Source organism: Staurois parvus, unplaced genomic scaffold (assembly GCF_062004578.1).
Source record: "Staurois parvus isolate SC_StPar_1 unplaced genomic scaffold, SC_StPar_1.0 ptg000299l, whole genome shotgun sequence".
Classification (NCBI taxonomy): domain Eukaryota; kingdom Metazoa; phylum Chordata; class Amphibia; order Anura; family Ranidae; genus Staurois; species Staurois parvus.
This window is the reverse complement of record NW_028318095.1, coordinates 24,731,187-24,750,328: the sequence shown is the minus strand read 5'-3', so window position 1 is coordinate 24,750,328 and position 19,142 is coordinate 24,731,187. Positions and strand designations below refer to the sequence as shown.

The 19,142-nt window shown below is 40.5% G+C and overlaps 1 protein-coding gene across 2 annotated transcripts in view; it reads left to right on the top strand.

Annotated features, from left to right (window-relative positions):
* Positions 1-320: 320 nt before the first annotated feature.
* LOC149457977 (trafficking regulator of GLUT4 1) overlaps positions 321-19,142 on the top strand; it is a 48,764-nt gene continuing 29,942 nt past the window's right edge. For both annotated transcript variants that reach the window (XM_089683058.1, XM_089683057.1), the window contains exon 1: positions 321-978. In XM_089683058.1, coding sequence (XP_089539184.1) covers positions 577-978 — 402 coding nt within the window. In that variant the 5' untranslated portion in view covers positions 321-576. The remainder of the gene's footprint in view (positions 979-19,142) is intronic.

Below are 19,142 nucleotides of genomic sequence, written 5' to 3'. Positions count from 1 at the left end.
GACAAAATGCAGGGCAGGCAAATCTGCATGGCTAGATTTATATTTAAGTAAAAAAATACACAGACTTAATTCAGAAGCAGCAGAGAGTGACAGTTAAGTGCACAAAGTCTCAGAACAATGTCAGTGAAAATCTCCCGGCAATAAATGACTGTATAACAGAGCTATGAAGTAGAGGAATTCCTCAGTTAACACCCAGGAGAATCCTGTGATGCTGCTTAGTGTGAAAACTGCAATAATCTGCTTGTGTCATCAGCCTAGCCAGCATCTGACTTGGTTTGTCCTGAGAGGACGATTCCACTTGAGAAGCCTTTAGCAGAGACTGGGGCAGGGCAACAGCAGTCTGCAGCAGATCTAGCAAACAGAGCCTCATCCAGGATCCTACACCACCCAACTCTCCATTCAGCTCCACTGCCTGTGATCAGCATCTCCTCTCACAAAAGATCCTCAGACTGCCACTTCTACGAGATACTTCTCCAACTGGCTCCATGGAATTTTAGCAGCTTGTAAGAAGTTTATTACTTTTCTTTTGAATTCTATACTGCATTAGGCAGTTGTGAGGAAAGGACTAGCACCGTCATGGCCATAAACACAGATGCCCAGTATGAAAAGGCACTGGGGGGCTCAGGAAACCCTCTTCCTGCAGAGGCACATGAGACTGAGAAACTCCTCACCTCTGTAAATGAGGCTAAAGAAGAGAATGGCATGAAGAAGTCTTTCTCGGTCACCATGTCCAGCGAAAAGTCCATAGGAGACTTAGACCAGAATGGGCACAGCCTGCCCTACAAGTCAGTGTCCGCAGGGCAGCTGGAGTCAGCCCCCCTCTCTCCAAGCAGGGGTAGCCTTGCCAGGGCTTCTTCTACAGCCACCACCACTGCCCAGGACCAAGGAAGGCCCACTGACTATTTGGTCCTGGCCATCTTCTCCTGCTTCTGCCCAGTTTGGCCAGTCAACATAGTGGCACTGATCTTCTCCATCATGGTGAGTAGGGTCCCGGATGGGAATTGCCTTGCATATAGGTGGCTGCACACAACTCACAGTGGTTTACTAAAAACTACACATACAGCTCTACAAAATGCATGATACGGTATACAAACCTAACTGCCTGTGCATGATACTTAAAGGAAATCTGTTCCGTAGCATATCACCTGTGTGATTAGGCTCTGATGGAAGCAGTCATTGCTCGACACATGTGCCGCATACTAGTTCTTAGGCAATGAAGCTAAACCCATTGAGTGAGCCATTGCCCTGGAACTAGTATGCGGCACATGACTCAGGGAATGGCTGCTTCCATCAGAGCCTAATCACACAGGTGTTTTCCTGTCCAACTATTTTCCCTTATGTTCCTAGGAAGTGGAAAAAGATGCCAACTGCATCACAAGCCACACCCAGCAAAGCATTGGTTAATTTAAACATTTGCTTTTTTTTTTTTTATTCTTTTTTAAGCATGCAATCAAAACATATTTCAATACTGCCCAAGTGTCAGGTTTATATTAAAAGGGAAGATTAAAGTGTTGAAACTCCAACCAGTCAGATTCCACTGATCTGACTGTTTTAAAATGATGCAAGCTGAAATCTGATTGGTTATTATGGCTTACTGCACTTTGCATATCATGATTAATCTTTCTGCTGATTAAGAAAGAGCCCAGTGAATCTATGACCAAAGTGTATACACGGTATGTCATTGGCTGCACATTAGCAGAGTGCTTGCTATCAATCTTTTTGTATTCCCATATATTATAGCGCTCTGCCTTCCTGGTAAAGGCTGGGTTTGGCTCGGTGCCCCCTCAGCTTTGCTTGGGAGCATGTGCTGCTCAGCGTAGCACATTACAAATGCTGCCTCTGTTAATGGGATATGGCATGGCTCAGACTCCTCCCTGCTGCTTCCCGCATCCAATATACTTTTTGACCATCTCAGCATTTGAAGATTGAGCCTGTTCTATTAATCAGACTGAGAAATTGGGAGGGACGGTGTTTGACAAGCATGTGAAGATTTATGTGTCATTGTTAGCAGATTTGCACAATTTAACCCATGCTACGGTCACATGAGAAGGAACTTCCATTAACAGACTGTTATAGGTTAGCATACTGTCAGCAGCGCATGCACGCACTTAATCCTGTACAATAATTGCACTTTCAGCTGCCTTTGTCCTGGCCATAGAGTGATGACAATGTCAGCTGTCTATAATACCCCCTAGGGGAAATAAACTAGTGAAGACAGCAATGCCTGTCAGCTGGCCAGCAGTCAATTTGGTAAATTCAGGAGAACGTTATGTAGTGCTTTAAAAGAAGTTACAAGTATCCAAGCCTGAATGTGCAAACCTCAACTTCGAGCTACACTATAAGACCAGATCTGCATTATGAATTAATGATGCACTTAGACTTTGATTAATTTTGCTCCAAATTAGCAGCTTGAATTCTCCACTTTCTACCTAGTACATACTTTACATTTTTCTGAAAGAGAAACGTCTTTAAAAAAAGCTGCATTTATGTAATGCATCATTTTACTAAATTGTTAAGGATGGTTTAATTATCATTTAAGGAGGCTAATGCTGCGAAGTACAATAGTCCATAGTAGCAATCAACAGCTATTCCTCAATATTTTACCAGATTCTAATTAAAGAAAGATGAAATCTGGAAATCATTGTAAACTGCAAATTACACATTATCATTGCACTACTGCTTTATTTAATCATTTTGCTGATTTACATTACATGTGTCTGTCTCATCGGAGGCATTAAATTACACAGTTCTGCAAAGGAAAGCCAGTCTAAAAATCTGTGTAGCCCTGGGGATTCTAGCCCCACCCAACACGCATAATAATGATCTTTTTTTTTCTAACAAAGTACACCAGTTATAAAGCAGTATGAAGCATATTACTTTATTTACCATTTAATAGCCAAGAACTAGAAAGGTGCCCCATGTTATGTAGATGGGAATCCCTTAGTACAAATAATGGCATTCCATGTAATCTATTGAGAGGTCACATGGATCTGATTGTTTAAACAGCGCAGAGGTCCAGTCCGGTGCCTGGAGGGTGGAAAGGGCCTTTAATGCCCTCATAAAACACTGCTATTGATTGTCAGAAAGATGTGGATCAATACATAGAGCTCTGGGATTTACATCAGAGCAGTAGACTAGGTTGGGTTGCATTTTCACATCCATTCACTATTGCTGCTGTTGCATAGAAAAAATATACAGTAGATGGCTTCTTTATACAGATGAACTCTAAGTTTCACATCTAGCATTGAAAATAATATTATCCTGCATATGTTGACAGCAGCTATACTGATTCTAGGTAGGTGAGAGTGTCGGGGGGGGATTGGAGTTATTCCCTTCTTTCCTATGCTCAATAATTAGGTTGGCTACCTTTATGGCAAGTTATAAATAAGCAGTCACAGCATGAATTACATGCTATTCGATATAAATAGCCTGAGGAGCAAAAAAAACAGAAAGTCAAATATAAAATGACCTTAGGCAGGGAAGATTTTTCAAGTAAACAAAAATTCTGATATTTGGTCAGTAGCCATATATAGATTAATTCCATAAGGCAGCGCAAAGAGCAGAAACCCCTGGCAACCAATTCAATTTTAATTTACTGTAGTCAGATTGATATGTTTATTTCCTATTTGCTTGCCATGGGTTACCATACTAGCAGATGACTGTTGTTCTTATTGAAAAACCATTTTGGAGACAGAGGTGTAACCTTGCTGACTCAGCTGGCTTTTAATGATGTGAATTTGTAGACAGACATTAAATATTGTCTGTGCTTTTACTCTTAAATGTCTGCCCAGTGAAAAGATTACTTAAGGATCCATAACTGGTGCTTATAGTTATTAGATGATTGAAGACTGTATCCAAAGACATCTTTAAATGTGAGTAGACATCTGTGGTTAACCAATTCTGAGCAAACAATCAGTCGAATAAGATTTTCCCTGCCATTTGGTATTTTTTGCCCAAGTCTAGTTCTTGCTGTCTGATTAGACAGTATGGAGGTCAGGGAGGGTTGATACCTTCTGGTCTCTATGCCCAATTTTTTTTTTAGGGTCTTAGAATCAAGCTTAGCAGATATAAAAGATTTTACTTGCAAAGCAATTATTTTTACCAATATGTTATAAAAGTGACCACAAGAAATGTTCAAATCTTAAGGCAGGTATTTGAAAGATTACAACAAAGGTTTGACCTATTCTCCAAGTAGTCACACCGCATCCATACTGACCCACGGTAACCATAAATTTGTATTGATATCTTATTTTAGTGCACTGCCCAAATATTCAGTACTGTGCATAGTTTCACTGCCTTAAAGAATCTTAGGGGGAGATTTACTAAAACTGGTGCAATTCAGAATCTGGTACAGCTGTGCAAGCTAGCCAATCAGCTTCTAACTTCAGCTTGTTCAATTAAGCTTTGACAATAAAACCTGGAAACTGAATAATTTTCACTCTCCAGTTTTGGTTAAAAAACCTCTTAGAGGCTGATGTCTTCTGTAGTTGTACAGTCCAGCCAGATGCTAGACCAATTTGATCTAAATAACCGATTTTTTTAGTTTTGTTTTTGAATTGTGGGTGAAAGATAGCAAACCAGCAAAAACCTGGTAAGACTATAAAAACTTCAAATAGAGGGTGTCAGATGTGAAAATAGACCTCAAATTCACAAACCGATCATATGATTGTTTGCATTTAGCCTTTCAAACCCTATCTCCATTTTTTCATGCTCATAGAACTTTGATCTCTTGGTACCAACTTTTATCTTTATTTTGCTTAATTGTAAATAATTACCTGATAATCACAAGCAACATTTATATCAGTCGTATTGCATATAAGCAATAGAGGGGCCATATGAAAAGTTGACTATGCAGTTGAATATAAAATATGAATGACAGCATCAAAAGAAGATCATCTGTTTTCCAAGCGATCTCATGGATCTAAAAATGTTGTCCGGTTCTCTTTTCTGAGGTAGCCCTTTGTGCTTCTCTGGTATATTCATAACCTGATGAAACCACAGAACAGTGGCTATGTGCTGGATAAATAGGACATCTTTCAAATCTGGGTGTTGAATTGCAAATGAAAAACCAAACAGCAAGCAAAAAGTTACTGGAATATGAACTAAAATGATCAAAATAGATGTACAGTAGAAGAATGACGCAAGTCACAGGAGAGATGATCTAAGAGGCTCAGGAGGAGCTGTCCATGGTCCTGTTTACAGTATGCTCATCTTGCTAGTTCTGATGCACCTCCCTGACTAGATCACCCGACTCATTGTGAAAGGGGTTCATAAATAATTAAGTATGATACAGAGTACAAATCTGCACACCTAGTTTAACGGGGTTAATGCTTCTGCGCAAAACCATGAAAGCACTCAAAGCGCTGCAATGAGCTTTGATGACCAGGCCTCCCCTAATCACACCACCCTTAGGTTGGCACACAGTGTAGATTCTAATTACATTACTGCAGAAGGTCCTGGAAAGACCAACGCTTCTTGTTTAATAGCACATTATTGCTGAAATCACCGGCCTGCTTTGTCCTATGATGGTTTGTTTTAGCATTTATCTGTGTAATTCCAGCTATAGTCACTATTAGCTGAACTTCATGCCTACGTATTGACTAGGTTCTAGATAGTTAGGTAACTATATTGACTGTAACAATTAGCAGTCATACACTGCTCTGTTGGTGGCTTAGGTCCGGAAACACTCAAAGGAATCTCCTTGCAGTTCACCATTACTAGGTACTGTGGCTTGCACACTCATTGCACTTGCAGTTCACCATTACTAGGCACTGTGGCTTGCACAATCATTGCACTTGCAGTTCACCTAGAAAGGAGATCCTGTTATAAGACCAATCAGACCCACCACTGTCCATTTGTATAAGGTATTCGCTGGTGATTGAGGCTTAAGCAGCACATGCACACTCCACAATAAACAGCATGGCCACCCTGAAATAATCTGTACATCATGGCCAACACCCCACTAAACAGCATAGCCACCCTGAAATAATCTGTACATCCTGGTCAACACCCATTTGGAGGATGACTTTTCCCATGCCCCTCCCTCACAGATGCCACATTGTTAGGTGAAGCCCAATGTATTCCCTACATCTATACATTTCCTAACACAGTAGAGCAGGGAACCCTAGGATCTCTGATGAGATTTTTAGGGGTTCTTTGAACTGTTGTTGATTGATCTCCCATCTGATGGTGTCTACATAGTTCCATGTCCAACGTTACTTGGCAGAGCTATCAGCATGACTGCAAGGTAGCAGTCTGACCATTGCTATAAGGGGGAACATTCTTCCCAATGTAAGGGGCATTTCCCCAATGTACTCATCTTAACAGGGGTTCCCTGAGACATGAAATTTATTTCAAGGGTTCCTCTGGGATAAAATGATTGAGAAACACTGCAAAAGAAGCTACAAAGCATTTTTGGATTAAGATATTTGTCACAACTTTAGGCTCACTGGTCAATGTCTAAGAGAGCAATCTATTGCAGAGAATCTATAAGTTGGCCATAGTGTACGTGGATGGAAATCTGGCTGGTTCAGCAGCATCTGGCAAAATTTTGTTCCATGGATAAACACCCCGGTTTTACAGAAGTTGATCAATAGATCGACTTCTGTACAAGCACCTTGTTGGGTATTTCCTGAGTGGTCAGTGCCACTGGTTATAGCCAGCAAAACTGATCCTTGTGTTCTCATGGCATAAAAAGTTCCCTGCTGAGAAAACATGACAGAACATTGGGAGGGATTCCCTCATCCACATCGAGTGTGTGGATGGGGGAATCGGATCATTTTTATTGTTCAACCAACTGTTCGAATGCAGAAAAATGATCACTGTATAGGCTGCTATAGTTTTTAAATTAATTTAATTGTTTGTTTAATTTAATGTTTAGATATACTGTATATATAAATGTGATGAGCTGGGTGTAAATAATCTGAATAACATAATCGTTCATATATTTCTTTTGTTTATGTACTTACCTGCTGAACTCTGGGTTTATAAATGTTTGGTTAAGCATACTCCTCAATAGCTTTAAAGAATTTGTGCACCAAATGCCTTTTCAAACTTAGTAATTACCCCTTAAAGTAGCAGTGAAATCACCGCCGTACTGTACATAGCTTGTGCAGAGAACAGAGCTGTGGGAGACGCTGAGCAGGCTCCACCGACTACAAGCTTCCTACAGAAAACTACAGGAGGGGGTGGAGGCAAGACCATTCATTCTGCACAAGGATAGGGAGTAGCAGTGACTGGTCTTTATTACAGGAAGCTTCTGCACATAAGCAAAGTTCACACTGCATTACTGCACACATCTGGAAGAAATACACAAAGCACATCAAGTAAGAATACGCATGATTGTTGTATGTAGACAATATTTACTTATCCCAGACTTCAGGTTTAGGAATACATGTACATAAGGACAACTGCATTTGTACTCTACACTTGCAGGATCTTCTATCTGTTTTATCAGACAAGAAAGTAATTTTAATTTTATGTTCCCACTTATCTCGACTCTGTGGTTTTATTGAAACCAATTCCCTCTCTAAATGGCTTATCCTGTGATTGATTTTATTACCTCACTTTGGAAGGCTTATTCTAGTGTCTGACATACAGAAAGACATTAGACAATACAGCTTTGTATTCTAGTTCCAGGGCAGTACAGCTGAATTGGTCCTGCTTTACTGATTGATTCTACTGCTACAAAACTAGAGAGCAGTCAAGGCATTAAAGAATTTCTTCTTCTATGTGAGGATTCTCATTCAGGTGTTTTGATTAATAAAATGTTCCTTCTAAGGCCTCATGCACACAGGGCTGTTTTGCAGCCACTTTTAGGGGCGTCAGGCGTTTTTGTTTTAACTGCTTCTAAACGTCTCTCTGTTATCCTATGTGTCCATGCACACATAGACTTTTAAAATCTTTTAGTAGCGATTACCAGCAGGAAAAAAACCCCAGGGCCAGTGTGTCCAAGAGCAGCAGCGTTTTGGCAGAAAAAATGCTTGATGCGCCTAGGCTCGTTTAGCACTTGAGCGGCAATTCATTTCAATGGCCAGAGTAAATTATTATTCTGGCCAATGAAACTGACTATTGCCCAAGCACTTGATGCCTAAACACCCCTAAAAAATGCTTGTAAAAGCGTTACACACCTTGACAAGTGTCAGGTGTTTTATCTGGAAGAACGCTGCTGCCAAGAGAAGGAGCATTTTTAAAATGTCCTAAAGCTACCACTTGATAATTGTTGATATATTTTGGCAAGACCATGTGTTAATTCATTTTGTAAAAACCTATCTGGTTAAGTATTCACCAATGAGCGCTAAGGAGGATTTCTGTTTGTTGGTATGGTGGAACCATGCATACAGCTGTGCCTATGGAATGCTGAGTTTAAGCACCCCGAAAGATGTCCAGAAGCATTTTGACATATTTGCATTGCATACAAATGACTGTAATTACTCCCTTAATGGTGGGGAGAAAAAAAAACTGAGAATAACCTTTAAAGCTGAACTCCAGCCTTTCCTCCAGTCATGCACATTTTGTACAGTCTTCCTGAACTGAGATTGCTTACTCTGACTTCACCGCACACTGTGAGCATCTTACAGTGTGCATTAAAGGCTGTATCAAGTTAGATAGAGCCCACCTAATTTCCTGGAGAATGTCCAGCATCATCTAGCTCTTCCCTCCCCATTTTTAATGTCCCTGATTCACCTTTCATTCATTGGATATCAGCTCTTTTAATCATGGTGGCTCAGCATCATATGTGCATGCTGTCTAGGGTGACCTGCATGAAGATGTAGTCTGCCTTGGAGCGCCCACACCTCCAGACAGACATCCACCTATCAAGACATTTAGATAGTTTCAGAACTTCTCCCAGTCCACCGCTTGCATGAGGGCTCTTTGAGAGGGGTACTGTGGCAGGGGATTATGATGTTTTTAAGAAGCTATATACAGCACCCTGTTGGCCCTTCCCACCAGCCAAGATCTGTCTGCTCTGAGAAGCACAGAGACCCAGTGACGATATTACTGGGTTTAAAATCAGGTCTGTAATGAAAACAAAAAATAATTAGCATGTTGAAGAAAGAAGGTAGATGGGAAAGTCTAAATATAAGCAGATCAGCTTTAAGAAAAGTAGATACTTTGAAAAATAGTACAAATCTCTTTAATTAGAGGTCTGTTTTAAAAAACTGAAGAATGATTCAACCAGCCAGGATTCGCTAGTTAAATTGGACCTAGCATCAGATATGTTTTTTTCATGTTTGGAGCATGCAAGCTAAGTAATGTTTAAAGTTAAAGTAGTATAATAGCTTCTTTTTGTTTTTTTTTAAAATAACAATCATGCTGTACTTACCTCCTCAGTGCAGTGGTTTTGCACAGAGCAACCCCAATCCTCCTCTTCTCAGTTCTCCTATCGGCACTTCTGGCTCCTCCCCTTCAAGCAGTGCCCTGAGCAAGCAGCATGCTCTGAGGGCACTGATGCGTGCTCGCTCCCGAGCCTCTGCTCTATGCATTCATAAGACACATAGAGCTGCAACTCGGCCCCATCCCCCACTCTTTCCTCATTGGCTCACTGGCTGTGATTGACAGCAGCAGGAGCCAATGGCCTCCAGCTGCTGACTCAGCCTATGAGGAGGTAGAGTCCCCATAGAGCAGAGGCTCTTGTGAACATTGCTGGATTGGAGCTGGGTCAGAAATGACAAAGTCTTAAAAATCATGGTTCCTGTACAATTATCGGCTATGTGTACAAATGTTTGACACATATGCTGCAGCCTCTCACCTTGTGAGTTACTACGAAGTTACAATATTACAGTCTAATTACTGAAGAGAGGACAAAGGAAATGCTTCCTCCTGCCTGCAGGAGACTAATGACTCAATCTTAACTTAACCTCCGGTCTGATTATGTCAGTATTTCTGTGCTCAAAGCGGTACATTGTTTTCAATGGAAATATGTTGTTTTTTTATTGTAGGCCTGTAATTCTTAGGGATAATTCACTGAAATCTGTCCAAACAAGTCTAGTCTAGTAAACATCCCGGGTAAAATGATAACATTTTAAACACAAAATCATAAAGTATAATATAATAAATAATCATTAAAAAATAATAATATAATAATAAATTTAATTCAATAATGTAATCAAACCACAACTGAGCTCAGTCGCAAAATCATTTTCAGTGTCTGATGATGAATTTCCCCACGAATCATCACTCAATTCTGCAAGTGGTTCTAATTTACTCTAGCTGGTCTAAAACTGCTTTTGACCTAAAGGGACGCTTTTTGGATGCCATGGACAGTTCTCAGTTTCCAGGCAGAAAGAATGGTAAAAATGCAGGCAGGAAACAGGACAAAGCACTAGGGACAAAATGTATGTGAAATGGTTTGATACAGTAATGAAATACTAGCAGATTTTAGTGTATTGAGTGAATGTCAAATTTTTACATTTTTGAAATTCCCACCGGGTCCTTCCCCCGTACGTCCCAAACATCCCGACGCTCGCAGGGAAAGGAACCCAGAAGATGGATGCCGGCATCGGCCGGAGGACATGGCCGGGGACAAGGTAACTGCTGGAGGGATCCTGGAGCAACGCTGCAGTGTATTCCCAAGTGTAGCTCAGGGTTACCGATTCTGGTACTGAAAGTTAACCCCAAGCTTCAATCGAGAATACCGCCAGGGGGGTTAAGCCGGCAATACTGTACATGGATTGAAATTTGTCCGGTTCAGCAAGGACTGGACACATTTTGATCGAAGTATAGACAGGCTGATCTATCGATCGACTTCTGTACATCCAGCCTGTTGGGTTTTTCCTGAACAATCAGTGCCACCAGCTATAGCCGCTGATCATTGTATTCTGACGGTGAGGAAAGCTTCCCGCTGTCAGAATACAGTACCAGAGTGGGAGGGATTCCCTCATCTACATCAAATGTTTGGATAGGAAAATCGAGCCATTTTCTTTCATTCAACCTACTGGTTGTATGGGTTGCCTTAGGCACTTCTACCTGTGGAGCCCCCCCTCACCACCACCATCAACAATGTAAGGGTTCACTTTTAATTAAGTTTATGGGTACAGGGCTAAGGAGCAATATTTACCTTACTCCTCCCGCCTGCTCCTGCAAAGCCTCCCCTCTAAGGTGCTTCCATCCACGGTCAGTCGCCTGCCTCCCACACGTATAATGCAGTTAATAACCCTCTATTGTATGTAATGCAGTGAAAGTGTTTCTAAAGGAATGATTAAAAACAAAAAAAAAGACAAACATGTTATACTTACCTGCTCTGTGCAGTGGTTTTACACAGAGCAGCCCTGATCTTCTTCTTTTTGCAGCCCCACTGGACCTCCCCCCTGTCGATTGCTGCCAATAGCAAGCCTTTTGCTCCCGAGCCTCCCATTTACACATGGAACGCAGCAAGGCCCCCTCCCCTGCTTTCTCCTCATTGGCTCACTGGCTGTGATTGACAGCAGAAGGAGCCAATGGCTCTCACTGCTGTGTGAGCCAATGAGGAAAGAGAGACCCAGGAGAGCAGCTGCTCACATGCACATCATTGGATTGAGATGGGGCCCAGGTAAGTATAAGGGGGGACTGGGGTGGCGGCTTCACAGAGACTTTTTTTTACCTTAATGCTTAGCATTCATTAAAGTAAAAAAAAGTCTTGAGCCTTTAGAACCCAGCCTGTGACTAGACAGAGAAATGGGATGCCCATCACAGTGTCACTTTGTTCTCTTCTCATATCAGCACGCTCCTTGTTACCACCTGAGCACTGTGGTTCAACTTATTGACCCCTTGTGGTGCTTCTCTATCTCCAGGTCTAAGCTCAGTGGTACAGGGATTGCATGAGGCTGATAATCAGTCTAAATCAGATAATTACACATTATAAAAATACTTGCATTGATTTATTAATAAATATAGACTACATTAACATGTATCTTGTAGCCTTGGGTGGATTGCTTGATTATAATATTTTGATACAAAGGAAATGAGTACTTACATATTCCTCACAATAAAGACATTCTTATACCCTATCTTGTACATTTACATTTTATTGGATTCATCACTGCATTCTGCCTATATGTAGTATTTTGTAATATATATTTACAATAGATGAAGCATTCTTTATTCTGTCATTTAAATTTTTGTATGCACATGGCATCAGATCAAAATGGCATATTCAAATCTCATGTCAACCAAAAGAAGATTTTCTTAATGAATATCCTGAAGGCCACAAGCTAATGACATGCAGCAGTGCTAATTTATCAAGAAAGAACCAGACACATGTATGTATTCTAGTTGCAGGGCCTACTCAAGGGCATGGCAGTTAAAGAAACAACCCCAGGCCACTGACTGCTAAGGGTCTCAATTAAGAGGTCAATATGTTAAAAAGGCAAAAATATATTTACTATTTACAGCTTGTCCTTATCAGCCACAGCAATCAAAACTGCCCTGCAAACCCTAGACCATTCCTATCATGATGTAGAATAAGTGACAGCATTAGTTTGCTCATCTCCAGGTGACCTATTAGAACATTGATGAACCTCTTTGACCAAGCCCGCAGGGTGAAGCGCGTCAGAGCGTGAACAGAACAACATTAGAGTCCTGGGGTCGGTTGAGCAGCGTCCAACCCTTCAGTTGATTCAAAACTACTTGTATCTTCTTTAGCTGTATAATAAACATTTCTTTTTTTTTTTTTTTTTTTAAATTTACTGGTGTGCAGCAGATACAATAAATGTAGACTTCACAAAAATTGCAACAGGTTACATAGTGCTTATGTCACATCTGAAACACCAAGGCGCCATTGTAAGGTGTATATAAAATAGGTACAATAAACAGCCACCACAGGGTGCAGTGATATGCCGACAATATTTCAACAAATTATATAGATTATGCAGTTATAGGCATCAACATTTTCCAAGGGTTAGGAAAGACAGATTTTAAAATGTGTATTCCAAATGAAACATTCATAGCTTGTAGCTGAGTGTCATTTCTAAGCCTTAAAGTGTATGTGAACCCACACCTTGCAAAACAACCTATTCAGTTTAAAATAGAAATGAAAGGCAAAACATTTGTGTATGCATATAAAAACATTATAAATACCTTTCCCCCCTTTTTTGTAAGTGATCACATACTCTAAGTTCTCAGTTGCATAAAGAGTTGGGGGAGGAGAAACAGCAGTACACTGATCTTTCCAGTAAATGGCTGTGCAGATTGGGGGGAGGGTATGTCAGCAAAAGTCTGATCATTGGATTAGCTCCCAGCACAACCAGAACACTGGCCACGCTGTGCTCTCCTGTCTAGTGTGATAAGTTTTTTTTTATTAGGAAAGCAGATTGACTGCCACGAGCACCAGGGATTTCACACAAAGGAAGCAAAACAAAGAGAACAGGATACTGGTATATGGCACAGCAGGCACATATCAGGAATATGAAATGGTGTGTTTACATATTCTTTTACCTCTTCCCTGATGCCCTATAGTAGACCAACTGCTAAAGGGTGGCAGGGCTGTGCATAAATCACGTATATATACATATGTCAATCACTAGGTCCCGGCTGGAGATTCCCCGCCAGGTACCTGGAGATCGGCAAGTCACTGACGGGAGAGACTTGTGTGTAAACAACACGGGTCTCTCTCCTGCCAGCAAGAACATGCTGCTGTGTATTTATCTGCACAGTAGAGAAATACACAGAATCACATTTCCCTAGTAAAATACACACAGCACATGTTGAAAAACACAGCACAGCACACAGTTAAACCTTTGATCGCCCCAAATGTTAACCCCTTCCTGCTCAGTGTCATTAGTACAGTGTCAGTGCTTTTTATTAGCACTAATCACTGTATTAGTGTCATTGAGACATCAGTTGCAGTTAGTCATTTCCCACCCAGTATCAGAATGCCTGCTGCAGTCCTCCTATAAGTCGCTGATTGCTGCCATTACTAGTATAAAAAAAAAAATTCCAATATCTATACCGCCATTTGTAGACGCTAAAACATTCACGTAAACCAAATAATTTACATGTATTGGGATTTTTTTTTTTTTAAGCAAAGACATACATTTTGCAGAATACATTTTGGCCTAAATGATGAAATTTTATTTTTTTTAATTTTTTACTGGATATGTTTTATAGCAAAAAGTCGAAAATATTGTTTTTTAAAATAAGTCTGTTTTTTTTGTTTATAGTACAAAAAATAAAAAACACACAGGTGATCAAATACCACCAAAAGGAAGCTCTATTTATGGGAAAAAAAGGACATATATTTCATTTATGTACAGCGTTGCATGACTGCGCAATTGGCAGTTAAAGTAACGCAGTGCCGTATCGCAAAAAATGACCTGATCAGGAAGGAAATAATTTTTTTATTAGGGATACTCATTTTATCTATGGGCTTGTTTTCTGTATGAGCTAATCATTTATTTAGCATAAATGCTGCAAGTAATACTTAGGGATGCTTCACACCAGATACTTTCTAGTGCATTTGAAATCACATCCAGAATGTATGCATAGTGTTGGCCATGTATTCCAATTGCCCTAGTTCACACCATTGCAGACAGTTTATTTATTTATGTCAGGTACTTATATAGCACTGTCAATTTACGCAGCACTTTACATATATATTGTACATTCACATCAGTCCCTAACCTTCAAGGGGCGTACAATCTAAGGTCCCTAACTCACATTCATACATACTAGGGCCAATTTGGACAGGAATCAATTCACCTACCAGCATGTCTTTGGAGTGTGGGAGAAAACCAGAGTACCGGAGGAAACCCACGCAAGCACAGGGAGAACATGCAAACTCCATACAGGAGGTGCCATGGTCGGGAATCAAACCCATGACCCATTTACTGCAAGGCAGATGTGCTAACCATTAAGCCACTGTGCTGCTTTCAACAAAAGTACAACCAGCTGCCATTTTTTTGTTTTCTTTTCATTCTGAACGCATCAAACACACTAGAATGTGGATTATCCTAACAAAAATAAAGTTTCAAAATAAGAAAGAAAGGAAAAAATACACTGGAGCTCACTGAAAACCTCTAAAAAAAAGCATGTTAATGCATATTCAAAACTGCAGCCAGAACACTGAAATTATGCGTGAAGAAGATCTAAAGCCACTCCTTTTTTTTAACAGCGACACTTTGTTATAGATTAATTTAACCTTGCCTTCCCACAATGTTCAGAAGTACTTCTTTGTGTGCTTACAGCCACATCCTCTGGCATCCAGTACACCTCTTCATTGTATTTCTAGGTGAGGAAGCTTGCACTTTTTATGTTACAAATCTAGGGGCTACATGTCCCATCATTCTTTGCACCAGCACACGTGCATTCCCCTGCATTCATAAAATTTGCCCAACATGGGGAAAAACACACCCAGGCAGTCAATACTACATACACAAGACATGCCTCTGCTCCTCCTTTAAAGGAAATGATTGGCAGTGGCTTCCAAGGCAATGTCTCAGATATTGCAGTCTATAAATGTCTCTGTTGAAGGATCGGGAGAGGAGTGGGATGCCCCGTGCATGCTGGCGCAGGCAGCATCCATACACTGCTCTGCAGGCTGATCCTGGGAGAATCCATGAAAGGATGGTTCCATAGGATCCTGCAAGAGAAAGGAATCGCCCAGAAAAAGAAAACTGGGTCCGACACTAAGAGGACTAACAGAATCAAGAGGAAAGAATACCTTTACTACATCAAGAAGTCATATCCATTGTAAGTCTTTACTTCAGCAGTAGAAATCGCAAAAAAATCTTAGGCTTTAACATCATTTTAAATCTCATGCTAGGTCTGTCTGAGGCTCTTGTGATGAGATACCTCCTCCAGACCAGTTGCTATTGCTGCAGCCATTACAGTGCCAATGGCCAAAACCAAATCCAAATGGATTCTACTTAAACTGGTTGTAGAGACAGAAGGTTTTTTAACCTTACTGAATTCTATGCACTAAGATAAACTTCTGCATGCAGCCCCCCCTAAATACATACCTGAACCCAGTCTCAATCCAGCAACGTGCATGAGAGCCAAGGCTTTCTTAGCTCTCACTCTTCATATTGGCTCTTGCAGCTGTCAATCAGAGTCAGTGACGAGGGAGTAGAGGGCAGGGGGTGAGCATGCAGGAGTGCCCCCAGAGTAAATGGCTTGCTATGAGGGCACTCAGTGGGGGGGGGCCCAGAGCACCAGCAAAGGACCCCAAAGGAGGAGGATCAGGGCTGATGGAAAGTATAACATGTTTTTTTTAACAAATAAAATAACTCTATTACTTTAATACAAAGTAAAGGTGAAATATCACTTTTCTCACTTTTGGGTGGAGTCAACCTTGGTGTAACTAAGTCTCAATGGAGCCTAAGAAGCATTTTCCATAATATACACAGCACACTTGCACAATTTGGCAAACCTACCTCTGATTTTGACTTTGTCCAGTGATGACAGCTCTGAGGTTTCTGTTGCCACTCTGGTCGTCTCGTCACTCTCTAATGGTTCCTGTAGGGTCTGTCTTCTTCAACCATTGGATAGCCAGTGATGATGCGGCTCCCACAAATGCACAGTAAAGTAGCATTCACATGGCACTCAGCACTACTCTTTGGCTCTTGAGAGTGTAGCTTGATTTGCACATGTGCTGGAGGCAGTGTACATAAACAAATGCTAGTAAAAAGGTGAAGAAGTTTTTTCTGGATCACCTGCTAGTATCGCACCCTGCCCAGACTCCACACATGTATCCGAATTTACCTGCTACTTGCTGGTGGTGTGGACAAAGCCCCAGAAATATGCTATATGTCTTCTGGTTATGTTCTGCATTGGACTTCATTTGTCCAAGTTGGGGACATCAGGATAATGGAAAGTCTTATAAGGTCCCTTAATGATACAAATTCTAAATACACTGCTACATGGGACTACTGGATCGAATTTACCTGTACAGATGACTTTACATGATTACTGTCTCATTGAAAACTGGCCCCTTTTTATTGTTGCACTGCTGGCCTAGATATGTCTTGGCGGGCATCCCCCCTGCCTGGCACACCCTCCTCCCTGCCGTACCTATATTACCTTACAATTATGAGTATACTTACAGTACCTTAGAGGGGGGCTTTCATTTGCTCCTTGCACATTTTTTGTAAAGCTGTAACACTTTACATTGACCCCTTCTTGGATTGTTTTGGATTGTCATGTACTACAAGTTCAATACGTACAAATCCAGTTTGACTGTTCTGTATTATTCCTTTATTGTTACTTTATACTTTCTTTTTATGAACCATTATACTGTGGTTTGTGGAAATGGTGTCACTTCCACCTCTGGAACTGTAAAAAACTGCTTGAGAAGCTACGTGTCATATTCTGTGTTGTATAATAAAATAAAGAATGCATAAAATAAAAAACGTTTTCTGGCACAAGAGATGTTCAATGTCTGTTTACCAAAAAAAACGCTGCCTGCAAACAATTTTCTTTTTTCATGTTTAGTTCTGCTTTAAGGATTGTTCCAATATTTCCAACTTTATTAGTTTGAATGGATAATGCCTTCATTGCTATTACCAGAACTCTCCTGACTGTGGAACAAGTTACAGTGTGTCCATTTTATTTCATATGTTTTATATTCAGTGTCTGCTACATTTTATTTGTGGTTGTCACAAATTGAATATTACCCACCCATGATAGATGAATCGTTCAGAAACTGGATTCATTTGTATGTTCCCACTTTTTGAAATTTTTTATTATTAACAGTATTGCAACATTTTCTTTTAGTGTACTCATATATTATGATAGTGGTGTGTAGTGCAGGAACTTTAAATTAAATGGCTATGGCAAAAGGCAAAACTAAGGGAATCAGTGAAATGTGAACACTGTGTTGCTCTGTAACCCATTAGGATTCCAGACAGCTCTTCAGATGTGTCAATTCCCTTCTCTCATTGTTTGATGTATTCCCAAACAGAGTCAGTCTTCCAAGGCAGTCTTAAATCTGACAGGTGGCTGAGAGATAGCATGGTACTGTTACCTTGATATATTAACTTTTTTATGTAGCATAGACAAGAGACTGCAGTGGGCCTGTTTGGGAATACCTCTTCTGCTTTACAAATAGGTATGCAAAAGAGGTTCCCAAATTACCAGATTACTGAAGGGGTGGATTGGTGCTGTACAGCAATGCCTGGTAGGAAAACCATTCTAAGCAGATGGTATGTTCTATGTATGTATTTGCAGGCTTTAGATGGATTGAAATTTGGGCAGTTTAGCAGGGACCAGACGACTTTTTATCCATCTGTAGGAAGGGAGGGTTGTACAGAAATTGATCTCTCTACTAAAGTAGACTTTCAATCACTTGCCATCCCCCCGCTGTACATTTACTGTGGCAGGGCAGCAGGTGCAGGCACAGTCACAAATATATACATTTTCCGGGTTTGCAGGTGCATGCATGCATACCCCCTGCCAACCTGCCTCTGTGATTGGACACAGCATGAGTTTGCGAGCTGATTTAAATCAGCCAATGATTTTGGCTGAAGTCAACTGATTGGCTGTGTCCAATCACACACAGAGTACTGTGTTTACAAAACAGGGAACAGCGATATGGCTGTCTTTTCTCCCTGCAAAGCATATAGTAAAGTAAAAGCAGCACATATTACACACATTACAAATTGTTAGGCAAACAATAACCCCTTGATTGCCCCAAGATATTGTTAACCCCAGCCAGTGTCATTAGTACAGTGACAGTGTACAGTATTAGCACTGATCACAATGATGATAATGTCAATGTAAGTTAGTAAGTTAGTGTAGCTCCCAACTAGAATCAACTAGCACCAGATTGCCCACCACAGTCCCTCTATAAGTCACTGATCACCACTATTACCAGTATAGCACCATAGTGGTGTAACTTGCAGTATATATACCATAGTTTGTAGATGCTTTAACTTCTGCACAAACCAATTAATATATACTTATTGGGATTTTCTATACATTTTGGCCTAAATTTATGAAGAAATTTTATTTTTTTTATTGAATATGTTTTATAACAGTAAAGTAGAAAATATTTTTTAGGTTATAAAATAAAAAAATAAAAAACCGAGTGGTGATAAAATACAATCAAAAGAGAAAGCTCTATTTGTATGAACAACAGTTCTAAATTTCATTTGCGTAGTGTTGCATTCATTGCAGTGGTGCAGTTCCCAGTTAAAATAGCACAGTGCTGAATAGCAAAAAAATGCTCT